The sequence below is a fragment of the Eurytemora carolleeae genome, unplaced genomic scaffold (assembly GCF_000591075.1).
Source record: "Eurytemora carolleeae unplaced genomic scaffold, Eaff_2.0 scaffold940, whole genome shotgun sequence".
Classification (NCBI taxonomy): Eukaryota; Metazoa; Arthropoda; class Copepoda; order Calanoida; family Temoridae; genus Eurytemora; species Eurytemora carolleeae.
This window is the reverse complement of record NW_019397091.1, coordinates 128,381-147,724: the sequence shown is the minus strand read 5'-3', so window position 1 is coordinate 147,724 and position 19,344 is coordinate 128,381. Positions and strand designations below refer to the sequence as shown.

The 19,344-nt window shown below is 32.1% G+C and overlaps 1 protein-coding gene across 2 annotated transcripts; it reads right to left on the bottom strand.

Moving 5' to 3' along the window:
- Positions 1-5,993: 5,993 nt before the first annotated feature.
- Positions 5,994-18,088, bottom strand: LOC111711786 (uncharacterized). 2 transcript variants are annotated; one of them, XM_023486231.1, is made up of 11 exons: positions 18,016-18,088; positions 15,968-16,141; positions 15,788-15,892; positions 13,669-13,716; positions 13,052-13,111; positions 12,493-12,528; positions 10,729-10,881; positions 10,201-10,325; positions 9,511-9,616; positions 6,700-6,780; positions 5,994-6,341 (listed from the first exon to the last, which is right to left on the bottom strand). In XM_023486231.1, the coding sequence occupies exons 1-11, from the start codon at positions 18,061-18,063 to the stop codon at positions 6,276-6,278; spliced, it is 1,002 nt and encodes a 333-aa protein (XP_023341999.1). In that variant the 5' UTR covers positions 18,064-18,088; the 3' UTR covers positions 5,994-6,275. The 2 variants fall into 2 exon arrangements, with proteins under 2 accessions (XP_023341999.1, XP_023342000.1); XM_023486232.1 differs by lacking the exons at positions 5,994-6,341; positions 6,700-6,780 and adding an exon at positions 6,791-6,879.
- Between the last annotated feature and the right edge of the window lie 1,256 nt (positions 18,089-19,344).

Sequence of the window (19,344 nt, the reverse complement as noted above, 5' to 3'; positions counted from 1 at the left end):
ATATCAAGCAGAATTATCGTTGATATATTACAACGGATCTTCATGGCTTGGTGCGTGAACTAAATACTGTTGATTGTAAGCGGGTTTTTCTAACAGTGTATATTACCGCAAATGTTCTCTAACATTATAGGAACAAAGAAGAAATGTATGCCTCAGTTTTCTGAATGGTTTTAACAATTTCAATGCCTATAGGATCTCTGGTCTTGTGGGTTGTAGCCATTGAAGCATATTTATAGAGTTAAACCTGATGGTGTGAACCTTTAATATTTTAAAATTCATAGATTTAAATATCTCAGGTCACAACACTGGGTTCCAAATAGATATTCGAATAAAAAAATCATAGTTTGCGGCAAAAATTCGGTTTCTTAATTACTTTGCAGTTCACATGATCTGTTGATAGAAATATCTATTTAAAATCCTGTTTTTCTGGTTATTACAATTACTATATAAATAAATTTAGAAAATACGAAATGTTAAAAGGACAAGTTCTTTGACTTATTTAGAAATTAAGGAATACGACATTTGTTATATTCATCTATCCTCTACATTAGGATACTAATGCAGTTTTATATACTTTAACAGGCCCGTAAGCAGGGGGGGGGGTGCAAGGGTGCAGGTGCACCCCTCTTTCTTCTGAAAGGGGGGTGCAATGACGAATTTGCACCCCCCCAGTCCCATGTAAAAGAAATTGTTTCTCATAATTTTCTAAAATCTAGTTACAGTTTGAACATTTGGTTAAAAGGAAAAAATTCATCCATTTATTTTGGAATATAATAGCCATTTTTGGGAGTTTCAAAACCATTATTTTAAGCGAGGATATTTGTCATTTTTAGTCAAAGTATAAGGGTTTTTTTGAGTACTCAAAAATTCACTAAGAATGTCTCAATGTCTCAATGTCAATAAATAAACTCTTTTAAACAAAATATTAGAAATTTTATTTTTTATTCATCTTCATAATATCATGATGAGGCCGAGGGACAAGAAGCCTTGATTTTAAATAACGAACTTTTTCCTTAAGCTAAAGTACCATTCATTCATTTTTTATGTATATTGTTTATGTAAACTGAAAAGTTTCAGACACTAAAATGTAACCCTTAAAAGCTTAAATACATTTGTGAAAAAGGTTAATCTTTATAGCGTACATTGACAATGTAATAAAGAAAAACATTTACCACCGTAAAACAAACCAAGCATTGCTTTTTAAAAAAAACTTAAAAAAAATTTCCCCTGCGGCGCGGTACTGTGCACCCTCCCCCTGGAAAAATCCTGGTTACGGGCCTGTACTTTAATACCTAAAAATTAAAATATCAAACGGGCAAATTAAAGTGCTGGGTAACTATAAATAGCCATATTAATTCGAATATCCAATGTGGACACTTTTAATTTCTTGCTCAATCCACTCTATTTTTGGATATAGTATACAGAAAAATCAAAAACCGGTTTTCAAAATTAGAGAGTCCCCCCGTTTTTGTATATTAATCTTAAATGGCGCGCAAAATTAAAAATTTCTCGGCTTCTAATACGTGACTCTGCAGATTGGTTGGATTTTATACACTTTTCAGGATACAAGTACAAGATTAGGTTAGTCTTGAGATTAAGAAAAAGAGAAGATCACGCATTGATCTGGATATCCACCATTCTAAAGTTTATACTTTCTTAACACGGGTACAGGTACATGCCTTATTTTCCTTTCTTCTCAAATCTAAAATAAATTCAGAAATGGTAAAAAGAAAGGTCAGGAACATTAAAGGTAGTATTTGATGTATCTTCTTGATTCATGAACCGTAAACATGCAGGAGTAGATTCGGCCCTCAGGGGGGACCGAGGGAGGGAAGGCGTACATCACCCGTTTTTAGACCGCACAAATGTCATCCAACCAAACTTTTTTGTCCGGCATTGTTTACATCATTTTTTTAAAGTACTTATACTTATTATATTATTACAATTTGAGCCTCGTCATGTTATCTATAATGGATTAGAATATAGTAACATATTCAAATATTTCGACTTTAAAGTCGACCAAAAGTCTGAAATAATCGACTTTAAATTACAAGTCTCAAAGTTGGCAACACCAACTCGTAAAAACTTGAGTTTCTTATCTAAGTTATGGCCAAGATTGAACTTGAAACAAAACTGATGTAAAATGTCGAGAATATCTAGCTACTGTATAAAATACCATTTCTGAACTAGTCATGAACTTGGAATAAAACTCGCAACAAACTCGATTTTCTTATCCAAGTTTTGGCCAAATTCGAATTTTGAACAAAATTAGTATAAAATGTCGAGAATATCTCAACTTCAGAAAACCAGTTCTGAACTAGTCATAAATTTGGAACAACAACTTGCAACTTTCGGAACCAGTACAAACGTCGGACCCACAAACGTCCGACGGTACAAACTTAAGACTTACAAACGTCGTACAGTACAAACGTCAGACCAGGACAAACGTCGGACTTAAGTCGGACTAAGGAAAAAAATTATTTGAATTTTAAGATTTTTTTTTATTAAAAAGTTATTTTTTTATTGACTGGTCTAATTAAAATCTACCCAAAGAAACTGAGTTCTTGGCACCAACTCAAATATTCTCATCTCTTTATCTTTGCAACCTGGTAATTTGGTATTAACATTTAATACTTTCAAACTTTAACTGTATGATCTTATAGATTTCATAGGTTAAAATATTAAAGGTTATACGACGTCGGGTTGCAAAGATATAGAAATTTTAAAGCATAAGATTTTGTGACAATTGAACTCAACTCCTTTTTGGTCTGTTGTTTTATACAGTGCTAACTTCAAAGGATCAGACTTTATTCAGTTGTCTTTTATTTTCAACACAGTAAGTGAGTGCTTTTTAATTTATTTCTTATAGCAATGGTATTTTTTACAAACTCAACCAAAGTCCGACTTTTTTCCTTATAAATGTACCCGTCCGACGTTTGTACTGGTCCGACGTTTGTAAAGGTTCGGTAGGTTTTCCTAAAGTTTACACTGTAAAACTCGGCTGAAGAGATTTCAACTCGGTTTGAACTCAAAGTCTCTTTTAAAGCGACTTAAACCAATTAACAAGGACAGTGAACGTTATTTCAAGTGACCCGAACTTTGTAGAGAAATCAAGAGCAAATCAGAAAAATATCAATAGTTTTCCTGACAAAGTTAAATAAAATGTTTTGTTGGGGTCAGATAGCACTATCGCACGAAAGGTTTTATCATCAGATTATTTATTGTTTATCTTATCCCAATGTCGAAAATCTATAATCAGATATTTCTAACTACGAATTCTATCGGATAATTTAAGTATGAAATTTCAAAGGTTTACGCCATCAGGTTGCAAAGATATCGGGATTAAAATATTTGAGTCTGAGGCAAAGACTTAATTATTTTATTTATTTACTGAGGCTTTATGGTTAAAATTGTGATTTAAAATGTAGCCATCTTTTGATATCTATCTTTTAATTCAGATTGATATGATAATTTATTAACAAACAGGTTGGAACTTTCCTCTCTTGGAATAATGTAATTGTAACTGTATTTAGAATAATGTTATGCACATTGCACACTTCACGTTGCATAATGTTATGCACATTGCACACTTCACATTGCATAATGTTATGCACATTGCACACTTCACATTGCATAATATTATGCACATTGCACACTTCACATTGCATAATGTTATGCACATTGCACACTTCACGTTGCATAATGTTATGCACATTGCACACTTCACATTGCATAGTGTTATGCACATTGCACACTTCACATTGCATAATGATTATTGCAGCTAAACTGCTTCTTTATCTTAAACCTTAATAAAAACATTTAAAGGGACAGTAAAGGAAAAATGAAAGGGGGTATAGGATGAAAGCTGAAAACCTCAGCTTTCATCCTATACCCCCTTTCATTTAACCTCAGCTTTCATCCTATACGACGGGCGGATTTTTGGTAATGTCAATTTTGTAACGACAATTTGGTAATGGCAATTTGGTAATGACCATTTGGTAATGGCAATTTGGTAAGGTGACAATTTGGTAACAACAATTTGGTAATGACAATTTGGTAAGCTCACAAAAGTGACAATTTGGTAATGACAAATTGGTAACTACAAAAAAGTGACAATTTGGTAATACCATTTTGGTAACTACAAAAAAAAGTGACAATTTGTGGATAAAAGTTAAATTTAATTAAATTTAATGTTTAATAATTTGCTGTTTCTCACATTATTTAGGGTTAGGTTGGGTTAAGACAATTTCTGGGCCGAGCGCTGCGGCTAGGATGGGCTAGGGGGCCGAGCGCTGTGGCCTATTAAATGTTAAATAATGTGCTGTCTCTCTCAATATTTTGGGTTTGGTTAGGTTAGGTTAAGACAATTTATGGGCCGAGAGCTGCGACTAAGGTGGGCTAGGGGACCGAGCGCTTCGGGCTATTAAATGTTAAATAATGTGCTGTTTCTCACATTATTTTGGGTTATGTTAGGTCAAGACAATATCTGGGCCAAGCGCTGCGACTAGGATGGGCTAGGGGCCAAGCACTACATATAAAAAGTAACATGAATAACTTCCTAACATTGACATACATAAAGTCCGTTATTGTTGTAGTATTTAAATCCTTCTGAATCTTGTAACATTTTGCCACCCCTAGAGAAGGGATGATGAATAAGTAATTCATGATCCAAGTCTCCTCTTCTTGCAGTCTATGACACAAGTGCAGGTTGAAACGTGGTTTTTAGAAAATATTGCGAATTTTACAATTATTTTGGCGCATTTCTTTTGTTCAGAAATAAAAGATTCCTAGAATCAATTATCTTCAATTGAATATAAAACTAAAAATTAAACAATTTTACATAATGTCAATTTTATTTTGTTTACCAAATTGTCACTTTTATGACGTTACCAAATTTTTTATTACCAAATTGTCACTTTTTTGTTGTTACCAATTTGTCATTACCAAATTGTCACTTTTGTGAGCTTACCAAACTGTCACTACCAAATTGTCGTTACCAAATTGTCACCTTACTAAATTGTCATTACCAAATTGTCATTACCAAATTGTCATTACCAAATTGTCATTACCAAATTGTCATTACCAAATTGTCATTACCAAATTGTCATTACCAAATTGACATTACCAAAAATCCGCCCATCATCCAATACCCCCTTTCATTTTTCCTTTGCTGTCCCTTTAATATAAAAAACTTATTAATGTATCTCTATATTCTACGTAATTTGTCTATTACCATGCCAGGAATAGGATAGATTTGGACATTATTCCCTGTTAAAATAAAATCTTTAAATCTTCTTTAAATCATAATTTAACTGAAAACTGCTTAAACTTTAATTTCTAATTTAATTATATCTTTACAGCCTTCAAATATTTTAAACTATAAAATGAGCTTGAAATATTAAAGGTTTATGCTGTCAGGTTACTAAGATATATAGATGACAAAATATATAGAGTTAGCGGCAGGTGTTCAGTTCCTTTACGTGATTAGGTATAAAATGGCCGGGAAATTAAAGGCCATGAGAAAACAATGATGTGCCCCAGGACTTGATTAACAAGCTGATCTGAATCGTCTAAATCCTCATAAATCTTTAACTATGAATCGGTGATTCAGCTAGGACATGAACTGGCAGTGAGAAGTTCAGCGACCTGATTCTCGCAATTCATAAAATCCGGTCCCCAAAGTGCTGCTTTACATCTTCTAGCTATTATGAACGCTTACACACATGAGATATTTTATTTACATCTTGGTGACATTTGAAATTATTTCAGGCCAATTTATTTGGCTTTTAGTGGCCCAAGGGTATATTCTTGAATGTAAAAAGTTCTGAGATGAGCAAAAAAAATCTCAGCTTTCACTTTTGACATTTAACTTTATCTTAAATGTTAGAGACAATTTCCAGCGACAAAACCAACACTGCAGTTCAACTTTCGTGAATTTGAGAATTTTCATTATAATTTATTCTTTATTTCGAAAAAAGCATATAAATCCTGCAAAATTTAAATAGGTAAAACAAACAAAATTCACAATTTAACGACAATGCCGCCAACAAAACTAAATGTTTTCAAAAATTGGTAAAATGTCTTAGTATAAAGAGTCTGTTCACGAAGTTCAGAAACTGTCCAATTCAGAAAATCTATCAAATATAGTTATTCCTTTAGATATAATTATTTACAAAGAATCAAATATCTTAATTATTATTATACATTGATTGCATGATATTTTAAAATTGTTTGCCAAAACGTGAACAGCCTGCTTAAATCAATTTAAAACACACTTAGAAATTTTTATAAATATTTTTCGGAGGCCCCCTCGGAGAAAGGGAATTTCTTCGCTGTACGTCCTAAACAGGGATTTAAGTTGACCGACATTGAAAGATAAGATGATCTGCATATTTATTAATTAAAGATAAGTTGACCTGCATATTTATTAATTAAAGATAAGTTGACCTGCATATTTATTAATTAAAGATAAGTTGACTTGCATATTTATTAATTATAGATAAGTTGACCTGCATATTTATTAATTAAAAATAAGTTGACCTGCATATTTATTAATTAAAGATAAGCTAGTTGGCATGCATATTTATTAATTAAAGATAGATTGACCTGCATATTTATTAACTATAGATAAGTTGACCTGCATATTTATTAATTATAGATAAGTTGACCTGCATATTTATTAATTATAGATAAGTTGACCTGCATAAGGTTCTCAAATATTGAATGAATACTGGTGTTAACTTGCTCCATATCCCTGCAAGAGGACTTTCGACGAATACCCTGAACAGTCCAGTATTGTAGAGGATAAAAATCCACAAGTCAGTAGTGTCGCATTCTGGAACCAGAGAAGACCTACTCATCTTCCTCTCTTTGTATACCCTTGTTATGCATAATGAATTTCTATCTAGAAGCAATAATAAAAATATACAGAGTGTCTCTGAAAAAAAGTGTGCTTAGGCTTTTTAGCCAACGAGGGAAGGGGGGTCATGCGGCCATGAGCCCATCAATATTCTGTTCTAACTCAGGAAGTTAGCAAAACCCTGCCCCAACCCCGCGGAATCCTTTTCGAGCCCAGTAGATAATTAAAATATTTATAATTCTTTCATAATTTATAATAAACTTTCTACACATTTTTGTATGAATGGTTATGGTTTGAATGATAAATGAAAAGTTGCAAAAAAAAATTACATGCAAGATTTCACATATCATCTGTTCATCACTGTACTTTTTAAATCCAAGAATACACACTTTTACATTAAAAAAGAGCCCCTCCCCCCTCTCTAAGCCAACTTTACATTGTTGTATTGTATTACAAATTGCTTCTATTGGGTACAAATCCCATAAATAGAGGGGGGGGGGGTAGTCAATAAAACATTTTTCTCTAAATTGACTTTTTAACATTCAAAAGTAGGCCTTATATTCGAAAATGTGCTCTGTCTCTTCTCCAAAGATTGTCAAACAGAATAAAAATATTGCGCATTTTTATGACAGAATTGAGGATTTTCAAATTAAATGTCATTCAAGAAAGTTTTTTTTTAACATCTTAGGAAAAGGTACCGAGTACATTTCGAGTACATTTCGAGTACATTTCGAGTACATTTCGAGTGCATTCTGAAGGTTAAAACGGCATTTTAGAGCAATACGTTTTANTCCCCCCCCCAATGTATGCGAATTGTACCTACACGTAATTTGTATCACGTTTTAGTACAATAAAACGACATTTTGTGGGTGAAAAAGCAATTAATGTCTTTGTAAATTTTTATAGTGGAGATCTTGAATTTATAATCAAAAGACACACCTTGTCCCGGCATTTCCAAAATGGGGTTTATCTTTTTTGTGCCTTTAAAATTACCGGAGTTAAGAAGAAATTCTTTTACATTTTGAGAATTTGGTATTTTATAATCTATATATAGTATATACAGGCTACAGGGTGAGGGAAAAAACAGGGATTATCAATGTTTTGGACAAAACTTTCAAAATTATTATTTTGTTCGAATTTTAGGCATAAACAGAATAAAATGTGATCAAAGAAATTTAAAAATATTTTTTGGAACAATTGTAGAATTTTAAATTAAATTTTTTGAAAAATTTATTGGAAATGTTTTTCAAAATTTTATAAAAAATCATCGAAAATTGAATGAGATATAACAAAAAATCCGAAAAAAAATTGAGTGGAAATCAGCAGTAAATGCTATCAAATTAAAACCTTAGAACTGTTATGACTTCAAAAATGCAATTAATTGGTTTACTTTTTTTGTTTTATCTAATTAAGTTTTTGATGAAATTTTATGAAATTTTAGAAAACAATAGAATAAACATTTCCCAACAATTTTTCAAAAAGTTAAATTTTTTTCAAAAAGAAATTGGTTTCGTAGATTTTTTTACAATGTTCTAAAAGTATTTTTATTTTTTTTTTGCTTGTGTGTCTTATTGTTTAAGTCTTTTTTTTGTATCCAATAAACGTCAAATATTTTGTGGGACCTCGCGTAACACCAGAAAAGGTTTATGGATAATCGAATTTTCAAAAATTTCTCTCTAACAAAATTGGGTTTGTGAAAATTTTGAAAATGCACGAATTTTTTTTTAGAAAATGAAATTATTCATATTTCCGGTAATTTTGAAACCATGAAAAAGGCACACCATATATTGGGAATTCTCTTTTTGTGATTTGTTGTAAGAATCATAAATGTTAAAATGGGTTTAAGATATGTTCTGCTAATTATTTCAAAGATCTGACACGAGTCGTTTCTCGCCTATTATGTTTCCTCTCGCCCTGTTAATAAATCAACATAAAATACGTTTTTTTTCACAATTTCTTAAGATTTTTCAAATGATAATTAAAAGCTAGTGTTCATTAAAGAATATAGAAAATATTTAGGCTATAAGTCATGTCATAAACATTGTAAATAAACTCACAGCCATCATAATGTCAAGGTTAAAAATTAACCTTCTTGTTTCTGAAACTTCGTTCAAAACAATTTAATTTCTAAAGATGCTATTATTCTGAATGGTTTCCTTGTACAAGTTTACCTGAGTGATAAGATCCCTAAGGATCTGCTGTGAGCTAAACGCAGGCCCTGAATAGGACGGATCTTGTTTACCTGAGTGGTAATGAGTTAAACTCAGGACCGGAGTAGGACGGATCCTGTTTACCTGAGTGATAAGATCCCTAAGGATCTGCTTTGAGTTGAACTCAGGCCCGGAGTAGGACGGATCCTGTTTACCTGAGTGATAAGATCCCTAAGGATCTGCTTTGAGTTAAACTCAGGCCCGGAGTAGGACGGATCCTGCTTACCTGAGTGATAAGATCCCTAAGGATCTGCTTTGAGTTAAACTCAGGCCCGGAGTAGGACGGATCCTGCTTACCTGAGTGATAAGATCCCTAAGGATCTGCTTTGAGTTGAACTCAGGCCCGGAGTAGGACGGATCCTGTGCTTACCTGAGTGATAAGATCCCTAAGGATCTGCTTTGAGTTAAACTCAGGCCCGGAGTAGGACGGATCCTGCTTACCTGAGTGATAAGATCCCTGAGGATCTGGTCTGAGTTAAACTCAGGCCCGGTGTAGGACGGATCTTGTTTAGTAAGCTCAGCAAACGCGTACAAAGTTCTTGTCACTCTGTAAATAGTCAATCTAATTATCTTTATGGAAGATTGTCGTTAATTTTGAAATTTCAAGAAAAATCTAAGAAAGGTCTCACAGCTTATATGCTTTCCAACTAGGGTTTAATCTAAAATCTGATGTTTTCCAAAGTAAATATCACAAATGGTCAAAATATATTTGTAAAGAGAAAAAAGGTTTCAATCCCTCCAAATAGCAAGAATAAAATGAAGGAATTATCTTCTCATATTGTTCTTCGAACATATGTGGATCTCCGGAATGCAAATTGAGATTTTTTGGAAATAATAAAGGGACTGTAAGCGTAATTTCATGGGACCCTTGAAACTTTTATCTCTTTAATGTCTTTTTTCTAGATTTAAAATTGTTTATTTCTTAGAATTCCCACATGTTCTCCTGCTGCAAGTAATTTATTTACAGAAATCACATTGAAAAAAATTCAAAATCATAAACATGACTAATTCAGACAGACAAAGCTGTTAAAGGTACCGTTGTGAATCTTTGCATGAAGGGTCACTTGAAATTACGCTTACAATCCCTTAAAGTGTAATTCTAAATCTCATAATATCTGCGTAATGTCCTACTTGTGAACATGTGCCAGGGTTGCCAGATCATCTGGTTTGAACAGGTATTCGTCTGGTACTCCGTAATCAGCTGCAGCTGAGAGAAATGCACTGATATTCAGCCGCCGGGATATCAGGTTCTTACTCTAGGATACAGTCATACAGTACAAACCATAAAGGTGTGGAATAAGAAGACGGCTGCCAGATTCAAGTTATCTTTTAAGCAGACCAATTTAAATTAATAATAGGATTTTCAAGTTACTGGTCAATTTTTTTGCTCTTTAATATCAAATATACCTAAAATGGCTCAAATGTAGTTTTACTGTTCAAAATATTTTGGTAATTATGGACCTCGCTATAAAATCAGCACTAATTAGATAATCAATTAGAAAAATTTAATTGGCTAATACTCAAAAGTAAAAATTAATTGTTAACATGACTGAAAATGTTCATCCAACATTTTGAAAATACAAGAGTTGAAAATTCCCCCCCCCCCAAAAAAGAAAAGACGACTAACTATTCCAGTGTTTAACTGTTACCACTGTATACCTGTAAGGTTGACGTATCTATGTTAAGGGACGGAACAATCTTGTTTGCAAGAGAGCAGAGAACTATTCCAGACTGAAGGTAGAACTCCAGTTCTCCTGTATCCTGAAGTTTCTTATTCCTAGCTTTCAGATTATCATCTAGCTCACCCAGCACCTATTCATAATACAAATACTAAACTTGGCACTCTCATTTGTTTGTAAGCTTTGCTTGTCTGCCTGTTTGTTTGTATCCAATAAACGTCAAAACGGCGGAAATTATTTGTCCCAAATTTTGTGGCAACTCACAGGATCCCCATGGGAAGGTTTATGGATTTGTAAAAAAAATTGCAAAAAACGATTGTTCAAATTCCACGAAAAAAGAGAAAAGAGCAATAATTAAAAGAATTAAAGTTGTAGAAGGAATAGGCATAGATTGCTGATCTTTAAATATCTAGGTTTAAAGTAGAGATAAAACCTGTAGGGCGTCCCGGAGCAAGATGTTTACTTTTTAGATCAAAGTTTACTCGCTTCTACAGGGTGTCCCAATAAACATAGGAATTGAGAGATGACTCGAATATCGTCTTTGATTTCCGTTAGTTGATAAATAACATATAGCGAATCAAAAAAAGATCAAACGTCTAATGATCTTTCCAAAATGTGGTCTACCTTCTTTGTATCTTTAAAATTGACGGAGATATCAAACATTTGAACAGTTTTGTTAAATCTGGACAAATTTCCTGATATCTCCGTCAATTTTGAAGGGAATAAAATGATAGACTACATTTTGTAAATCCCGAGACTAGTAGTTTTCGGTGTTAAATATTTAATTTTGATACAAAATCATATTTACGTAAGAAATCGCTCTGAACAAAGACGATATAGAAGTCGTCATTTACTTCCCGTGTTTATTGGGACACTCTATACGTAAGGTCTGAAATTGACGCAAATTCCATCATTTGCAAATCAATCAGAAATTTGACAGGCACAGCAGGCATCAAAAAGTTCAAATATTTATTCCAGGCTGGTTCAACGGGATTTTAGGCGGAAATATATGTTACCCTTCGTGCATAGGTGGAAATGCCCTATTCACAACGGTACCATTGCAATCTTTATCTGGTCAATGATTTGGAAAATGTCGTTTGTTTAACTATGCCTGTCCTGCAGTTGAAATGAGCAAGCCAATTTTGTAGAGAAAGCACATTTGGAAATAACCAGTTTTCCAAATTGATATATAAATTCATACTCAGACATAGCTTTTAGGGTACCGTTGTGAATCGGACATTTTCCCATAAAGGGTCACTTTAATTTATGCTTGCAAGCTTAGCACACGATATGATATTCACAAAACAAATTTTTGTAAATTGATTTCGTATTATTCATAGATTGCTCTGGAACAAGCTTGGTGATTTTGTATGAAATATTCAAATACGTTTCTAGAAAGTTCTAAAATGTACGAAGAAAAAAAGAAATATTTGGAATTTTCCTGTTTAAGATATAAGCAATAACAGTGCCATTCTAGGATTGGGGTATGCTGTTGATAAACATGCTTTGAAAGTCATTAACAAGCTAAAGGAATTGTGTTTTCGCATCATACTCAAATACTATAATCAATCCCAATATCTTCTAAACCTGATTGTTTCAACCTTTGATATTTTAAACTTAGACTATTTTATCTGAGAGAATTCGTAGTTTGAAAAATCAAAGGTTCACGACATCAGGTTGCACAGATAAAGGTATTACATCAGAGTTTGTGGCAGAAACTCAATTCCTTTGAATTTTGTTTTACCTCTAAGATCCAAGTTTTAACAACACAATCTTTATCCTAAAAAATATTACCATGTTAAAGTCTAGATTTATGGATGTTATATGGTCAAAACTTTTTTGTTGAGAACAGTTAATTTTTGAACGCTTGATCTCGATATCCAATGTGATATCAACGTTTGATCTCTCAATTAAAAGTATCCCAGCAAAGAATACCTAAACCAAACCGCAGATCTGCAAAACATTTAATCTCGAGATTCATAAAACAAAAGATTTTGACTATACGGTCAAAGGGATGGGCCCGGATATTTTGAGATTGAGACATAATTTTTACATGATACTTTGTCAAGCCATCATGAGAAAATTAAAGGAAGGAAACTATAAAGGGTTATAATTCCTAAGCCCCACTGAGAAAAAACAACAACTTGAGAATGAAACTAGGTCTAATATGATTGATAGGGAATACGTCGGCTTGATATAAACAGAATTTTCAAGCAAAATATCCATTTGAATATATACAAGGATACAAAAAAAGGCAGCCAATTGAAAAATCCCCTTTCCCCCCCGCCCCTTGCCCTGAATACCTTGTCCCTAAACGATCTATCCAACATTTCTTCTTCAGGAAACTCGGTTCGCATAAAATCCTAAATTTATAATTTTCTGTGAAAGAATAGATAATTTTTCACAATTAGATAATTAGTATTGCCTATACTATCTGATTTTTAAGGAACAACAAAATGTATAGTTGATCTTTGTATACAGTGAGAACCATAAAAATTTTGGAATAGAAAGACGACTTTTAGACTCAAGTCATTACTGTAAATAGTCCAATTAACATGAGACACAGCAATTGTGCAATGTAAACAGACCGTTTTAGCTTTAAAAAAGGTTTAATAAGCTATTGCAAAACATCTTGCTTTGTAAAAAAATAAAATACATTAAATTATTTCTTTTATGGCGTCTTCCTATTCCACAGTTTTCTGGTTCTCACTGTAGCTAATTTTCTACTACTTCTTAAGTGCACTCTCTGCTACGTAGTTCAACTGTAAGTCTGTACATGTATACTTCAACTAATTCTTAAGTGCTCTCTCTGCAACGTAGTTCAACTGTACATGTCAAGTTTAACTAATTCCTGCTTTTCATTTATAATGTAGACAGGTTTAATTGCTTGTAGAGCAATAATATAGAGATTGCAGTTTACCTGGAAAATGGAGACGTTTCCCTTTTTCTCCTCTTCCGTTAAATCTTCCTGGAAAAAGATTAGTAAAAAATATAAGAGGGGGAGGGGTCAAACTTTGAACAGCCATCGTCATATATATAAACACAATGAAGGCGACATTATATTTCAGTTTTGATTTTACCAAGCTTTTAAACAGCATGGATACACATAACATAGGGCAAAAATTAGCAGTCAATTCAAAGCTTATAAAAATGTAATTTGTAAGAAGCCTGTTAGAAATATAAACCTGAATCGAAAAGTGTTTTCATTTTTTATATAAACTAGAAATTTAAGCCGCTTCGCGCCCTTCTTTTTAGGCTTTTAGGGCGCTTCGCGGCCATCTTCTATTTAAATTGTGAACATGTTCTTTTTGTTTACATTTTAAAACAAAGAAGAAAAATATTTTGCGGATTTTTATAAAAAATCCGCGGATTTTCAAGAATTTAAATTTTTTNAATTTATATATAGAAGCCGTCATAAGGATTTGACATCCATTGGTTTAATATGTCAGTTTTGGAAATTTATATATAGAAGCCGTCATAAGGATTTGACATCCATTGCTTTAATATGTCAGTTTTGGAAATTTATATATAGAAGCCGTCATAAGGATTTGACATCCATTGCTTTAATATGTCAGTTTTGGAAATTTATATATAGAAGCCGTCATAAGGATTTGACATCCATTGGTTTAATATGTCAGTTTTGGAAATTTATACTTTTAGATTAGAATCAATTTTGTACTTAAAATGTATTCCTAATAACCTTAATTTCTAACATCTGTTTAAACATGTTGATCATGTGTTTAAAAAACAGGTGTTGAAGGGTGCAGGACTGTATTCTTACATAATCAAAGTTTTCGTGAAATTTTTCCCAAGTGCATGCCGCGGCAATTATAAATACGGATTCAATTTTTTCCCCAATGGGAAAATGGTCATAGCTGGAATATTTTTTGCTTATCGAAAAAGCTTTCATAAAGGAATTGAGTCTTTGCTATAAAATCTGATTTTCTTATCCCTTTATTTTTGTAACCCAATGTAGATTGTAGATATTTTAACCTATGAATTTTATGAATACTGTTAGTTTCCAATGGTTTGAAAATGCTCTTTCCTCGTTAACGATCATTACATGTAAAAGACCAAAAACGCTAAATGTTAATTTTAACAATTCATTTTTCAAAATTTTTATCCAACATCTAGATTTTTTTTTCATATTAATCATTATTACCCTTACATCTTTAAATCAAAGAACCAGCATTGACGAACCTGGTAAAATGCAATGACAATCGTTAATTAAAAAAATAAAATTAAAACTTTTGGAACAGAGCAATTTTCAAAATAACAAGCGTGGAACGAAAGAATGAAAAAAATCAACAACTTGCCAATGTAGGATTGAAGGATTGTAGGGTTGCAGGGTTGTAGGATTGAGAATTGTAGGATTGTAGGATTGTTGGATTGTTGGATTGTAGGATTGTAGGATTTTAGGATTGTATGAATGTAGGATTGTTAGGATTGTAGGTTTGTAGGATTGTAGGATTGTAGGATTGAGAATTGTAGGATTGTAGGATTGTTGGATTGTAGGATTGTAGGATTGTAGGATTGTAGGATTGTATATTTTAGATTTCTGATCCTTTTTGATTTTAAAATGCTGGTGTAACTCCAATTTTGCAAATCTTGAAAAGTTTACAATCTTGAAAAGAATTCATTCAGCTTTCCACAGACTTTAAACCGTGTTTATCACGCGAATAAACTGTTTGATGTTTCTTCAGAAATAAATAGAATCTTTTTTTAGAATTTCAAAACACAACTCTAAAATTAGAAGTTTTTTCCTCCTAGATGTGCTCTGGAATGTTATCAGACTACGACGTACGCAATGTTCGATGTGCGTCAAGAAACTTTGAAATTGAAGCATGAATGAGTAAATGTGTAAGTTATGAAATACACATTGTGATCAAGGTGCTAAACATTTTAAAAACTTTAAATGTTATAAGTTCAATTCGATAAATTTATTAATTGTTTTCGACACCATTTTAGAAAGAAATAAGAAACAAATAATTGAGAACTAAAATAAAGAAAGAAGTCGACAATAATTCCCAGATTTGTACCTTCTTCAGGTAAGTTCTCTCCTCTGGTGAGCTCAAGGGCTGGACTATAGTTGGGATCTTGTGAAGCGCTTGACAGGTAGAACCTCGTCTTCCATTCCTTCGCTCCTTAAACCAAACCAAATCATAACATATTTCATTGAATTATTTGCGGATTTTGTCTCTTATGACCTGTGGCTTTACCTTGTAAGGAACATTAAGATTGTTCGCTGATGTTGTTTCATCTAATGACTTTGTTTGTCTATGCATTGGAACTATTTTCTCTTCCTCCCCCTGCAGCGGAGCTGGGAGATCCTCGATAGGTCCATCCTGTTTTTCAGCTGATGTATCTACGCCATTGTTCAAAGCTTCCGGAGCCTGATTAAAAAGTTTGAGTTTTTAAGTTAGAACAAATTAAAAAAATGTATGACTATTAAAAAGGAACAATTTTATAAAAATGTATTTGTATTTTTATTTATTCATTTTGATTTCGGAGAAGTTCTTTTATTAGAACACCGTATTTTAGATAGAGGAGTAAAATCCAATTTGTTCCTTAATATGGAAGATTTTACAGGAAATAAGTCTTCAATTTTCCACAAACTCTGATATTCTATAAATTGATTTCTTTGTGAAATCCAATATTTAATATTTCAAACTTGAATTCTGCTAGATCAAATAGTCTAAGATTAAAATATCACAGTTGTAAAATATGAGAATACAAAGATATAGGGATTAGGAAATTTGAGTTTGTGGCGAAGACTCAATTCCTTTCCTTGATGGGAAATAATTCGACAGAATTAATATAAATCCTGACACTCACAATAAACGAAATTGCGGATTCTGATAAAAATCGGTCCTGGATTTTTCCAAATACTCCTTTAAAAGCCAGAAACATTAGCTACAGAGGGTTGCAGCTTTAAAAAATCTTTATATTCAAAGGTTCAAAAAGTTTAATGGGGAAGAAGATGTGGATCACTAGATCGCTGTGTCATTGTGCAAGTTTTAAGTTAAAAATTGTAAATACAAAAATTACAGAAATGGGAAGAAACCATAACAGATTCAATATAGACCAATCATGTCTGGTTAATTTTTTCGTTCCGAGGTAAAATTTTTTTTAATGTGAATCTATAAAAAATACGCAATCTAATCAAAGGAATTTTGTGATTCTCGTTATAAAATTAATATATGTCAATCAGAATAAGCATTTTTAAATCTTTAAATAGCTTGATTCCAAGACAACATCAATAAAATTTTCTGTTGCAGATATTTTAGCTAGCAGTATATATCTACCAAATGATAGATATTTGTCTTGCAGAACAAATTTTATGTTTAACCCTGATTTTGCAAGGGCTTTTAATTTTAAAGCAAAAGGTGGAAAAACTATTTTATTAAGTTGGTTATCCAAGATATTTGTAGAATTTATGAACTAAAGCTTGCATAGTAATTTCTTGTGAAGGATGATCAAAATACGTATAATACCTATAATCTATATATATAAAGTTGTAATCTCTGTTGGTCTGTTTGTTTGTATGTCCGAAATTTCTTATTCTTGCACATCCCTAAAAATTTCTTGCTCACCCCTAAATATTTCTTGCTCATCCCTGAAAATTTCTTGCTCACCCCTTAAAATTTCTTGCTCATCCCTAAAAATTTCTTGCTCACCCCTAAAAATTTCTTACTCATCCCTAAAAATTTCTTGCTCACCCCTAAAAATTTCTTGCTCATCCCAAAAAATTTCTTGCTCACCCCTAAAAATTTCTTACTCATCCCTAAAAATTTCTTTCTCATCCCTAAAAATTTCTTGTTCATCCCTAAAAATTTCTTGCTCATCTCAAGCAGGGGAAACACTATAGAGAGAAAATACAGTGCACCTCTTGAGTTTGACCTCTCTACTACTACGCCGATTTGAGCGTGAAATTCAAAGATTTAACTGTTAAGTCTTTTATTTTAACCAAATAGAATTTATTTAAAAATTTTAATTTTGGAATTTTGGAATTTTCTTTCTTTTTTCATTGCTCAATGGCTCATCCTTAAAGTTTCAGTTTCCATTGGTAAGAAGCGGCCGCTCCATGGCTCACCCCTGTATCCGCCCCTGCACTTTGAGAACCCTTGGCAACGCTGCAGGGTTCTCATGCTATAGTATACTTGTAATAAAACCATGCAGTCCTTCAATTGTCATACATGGAAATTTACATCGTTTAAAACACGCAAGGAAAACTTTTTACAAATTGTTTTGAAAAATGTATATTGACCTTTATATCTGTCTCCTCTTCCAGAACAGTCCCTTCCTTAGAATTCATTTCCTCTGCAAGTAAATTTTACGAATAGTTTAAGGTATTTGAAGGTCTTAAAGAGGAAAGGGGGACGGAAAGGGCAAACATGAAGGCTAAATATATGATGTAATAAATGGAATTTTATCTCCCCCCCCCTTCCTCCTCATTTCACTCCCAAGGGACCCTGGGATATGTAATTTAAATTTTATTTTGTCAGTTTGAAAGTTGAAATATTTTTATTTTGATTGAATTCCAGGCTCCTTCTATTTTGATAAGAATTCCAGGCTCCTCGAATCTAAATTTAAGATTCGTGAATATTTTGAAAATGTTGAATATGGAAATCAGAATTATTTAGTCAAGTTCTTTTTTCTTGCTATTTTTGTTATAATTTTTAGAACTTGATATATTCATTTTTGATAAAAAATGTTTGCATTTAAGATTATTTAAGATTATTTAAGATTATTTAAGATTATTTAAGATTATTTAAGATTATGGACCAAAATAACCTTAAACTGAAAAAATAAATAGTTCCAAATCTATCTTCAGTAGGCAAAACGCATGAGAGTATTGTTTTGGGATTCTGAAAGTAAAAAAAAACACCATAAAAAAACTCGCCAAAATATTGTACGAGTTTTGGCGTTTTAATCATTATTCTGAACAGTTTTTCCATTACCAGTTTCAGTGTACTTATTCCATTATTATAACAAGTTTTAGTGTACTTTTTCCATTATTATAACCAGTTTTAGTGTACTTATTCCATTATTATAACAAGTTTTAGTGTACTTTTTCCATTATTATAACCAGTTTTAGTGTACTTATTCCATTATTATAACCAGTTTTAGTGTACTTTTTCCATTATTATAACCAGTTTTAGTGTACTTTTTCCATTATTATAACCAGTTTTAGTGTACTTTTTCCATTATTATAACCAGTTTAAGTGTACTTTTTCCATTATTTTTTGCAACATTTATTAATTTTTTAACCAGTTTTTAAGAATTATACTATAATTTTCAAATTCCAGTATTAGATACTTTTATCCATCAACAAACAGTTTAAAGGGTTGTCTGACAGCAATTATAACTTAAATTTATAGTTTAAGGGCATTTTATCCATTGCATTAATATTACCAGTTTTATTATTTACACTATTTAGGTATTTTATCCATTATTATATAAAATCAGTTTATGGCCTATGGGTACTTTTATAGATTAGCGAGATTTTTTATGGCGTTTTTTAATCTTGCGTCTTGCCTACTGGAGTGAGTTTTGGAATTCTTTTTTTCAGTTTTAGGTAATTTTGGTCCATAAT

Excerpts from the sequence above, each read along its gene's own strand:
- LOC111711786 (XM_023486231.1), bottom strand. The coding sequence starts at position 18,063 with ATGAATTCTAAGGAAGGGACTGTTCTGGAAGAGGAGACAGATATAAAG. Across the intron at positions 9,617-10,200 it reads ACCCTGGCACATGTTCACAA|AGTGACAAGAACTTTGTACG; the intron begins GTAGGACATTAC and ends GACTATTTACAG. Across the intron at positions 6,342-6,699 it reads TATTTGAGAACCTTATGCAG|GACGTACAGCGAAGAAATTC; the intron begins GTCAACTTATCT and ends ATCCCTGTTTAG.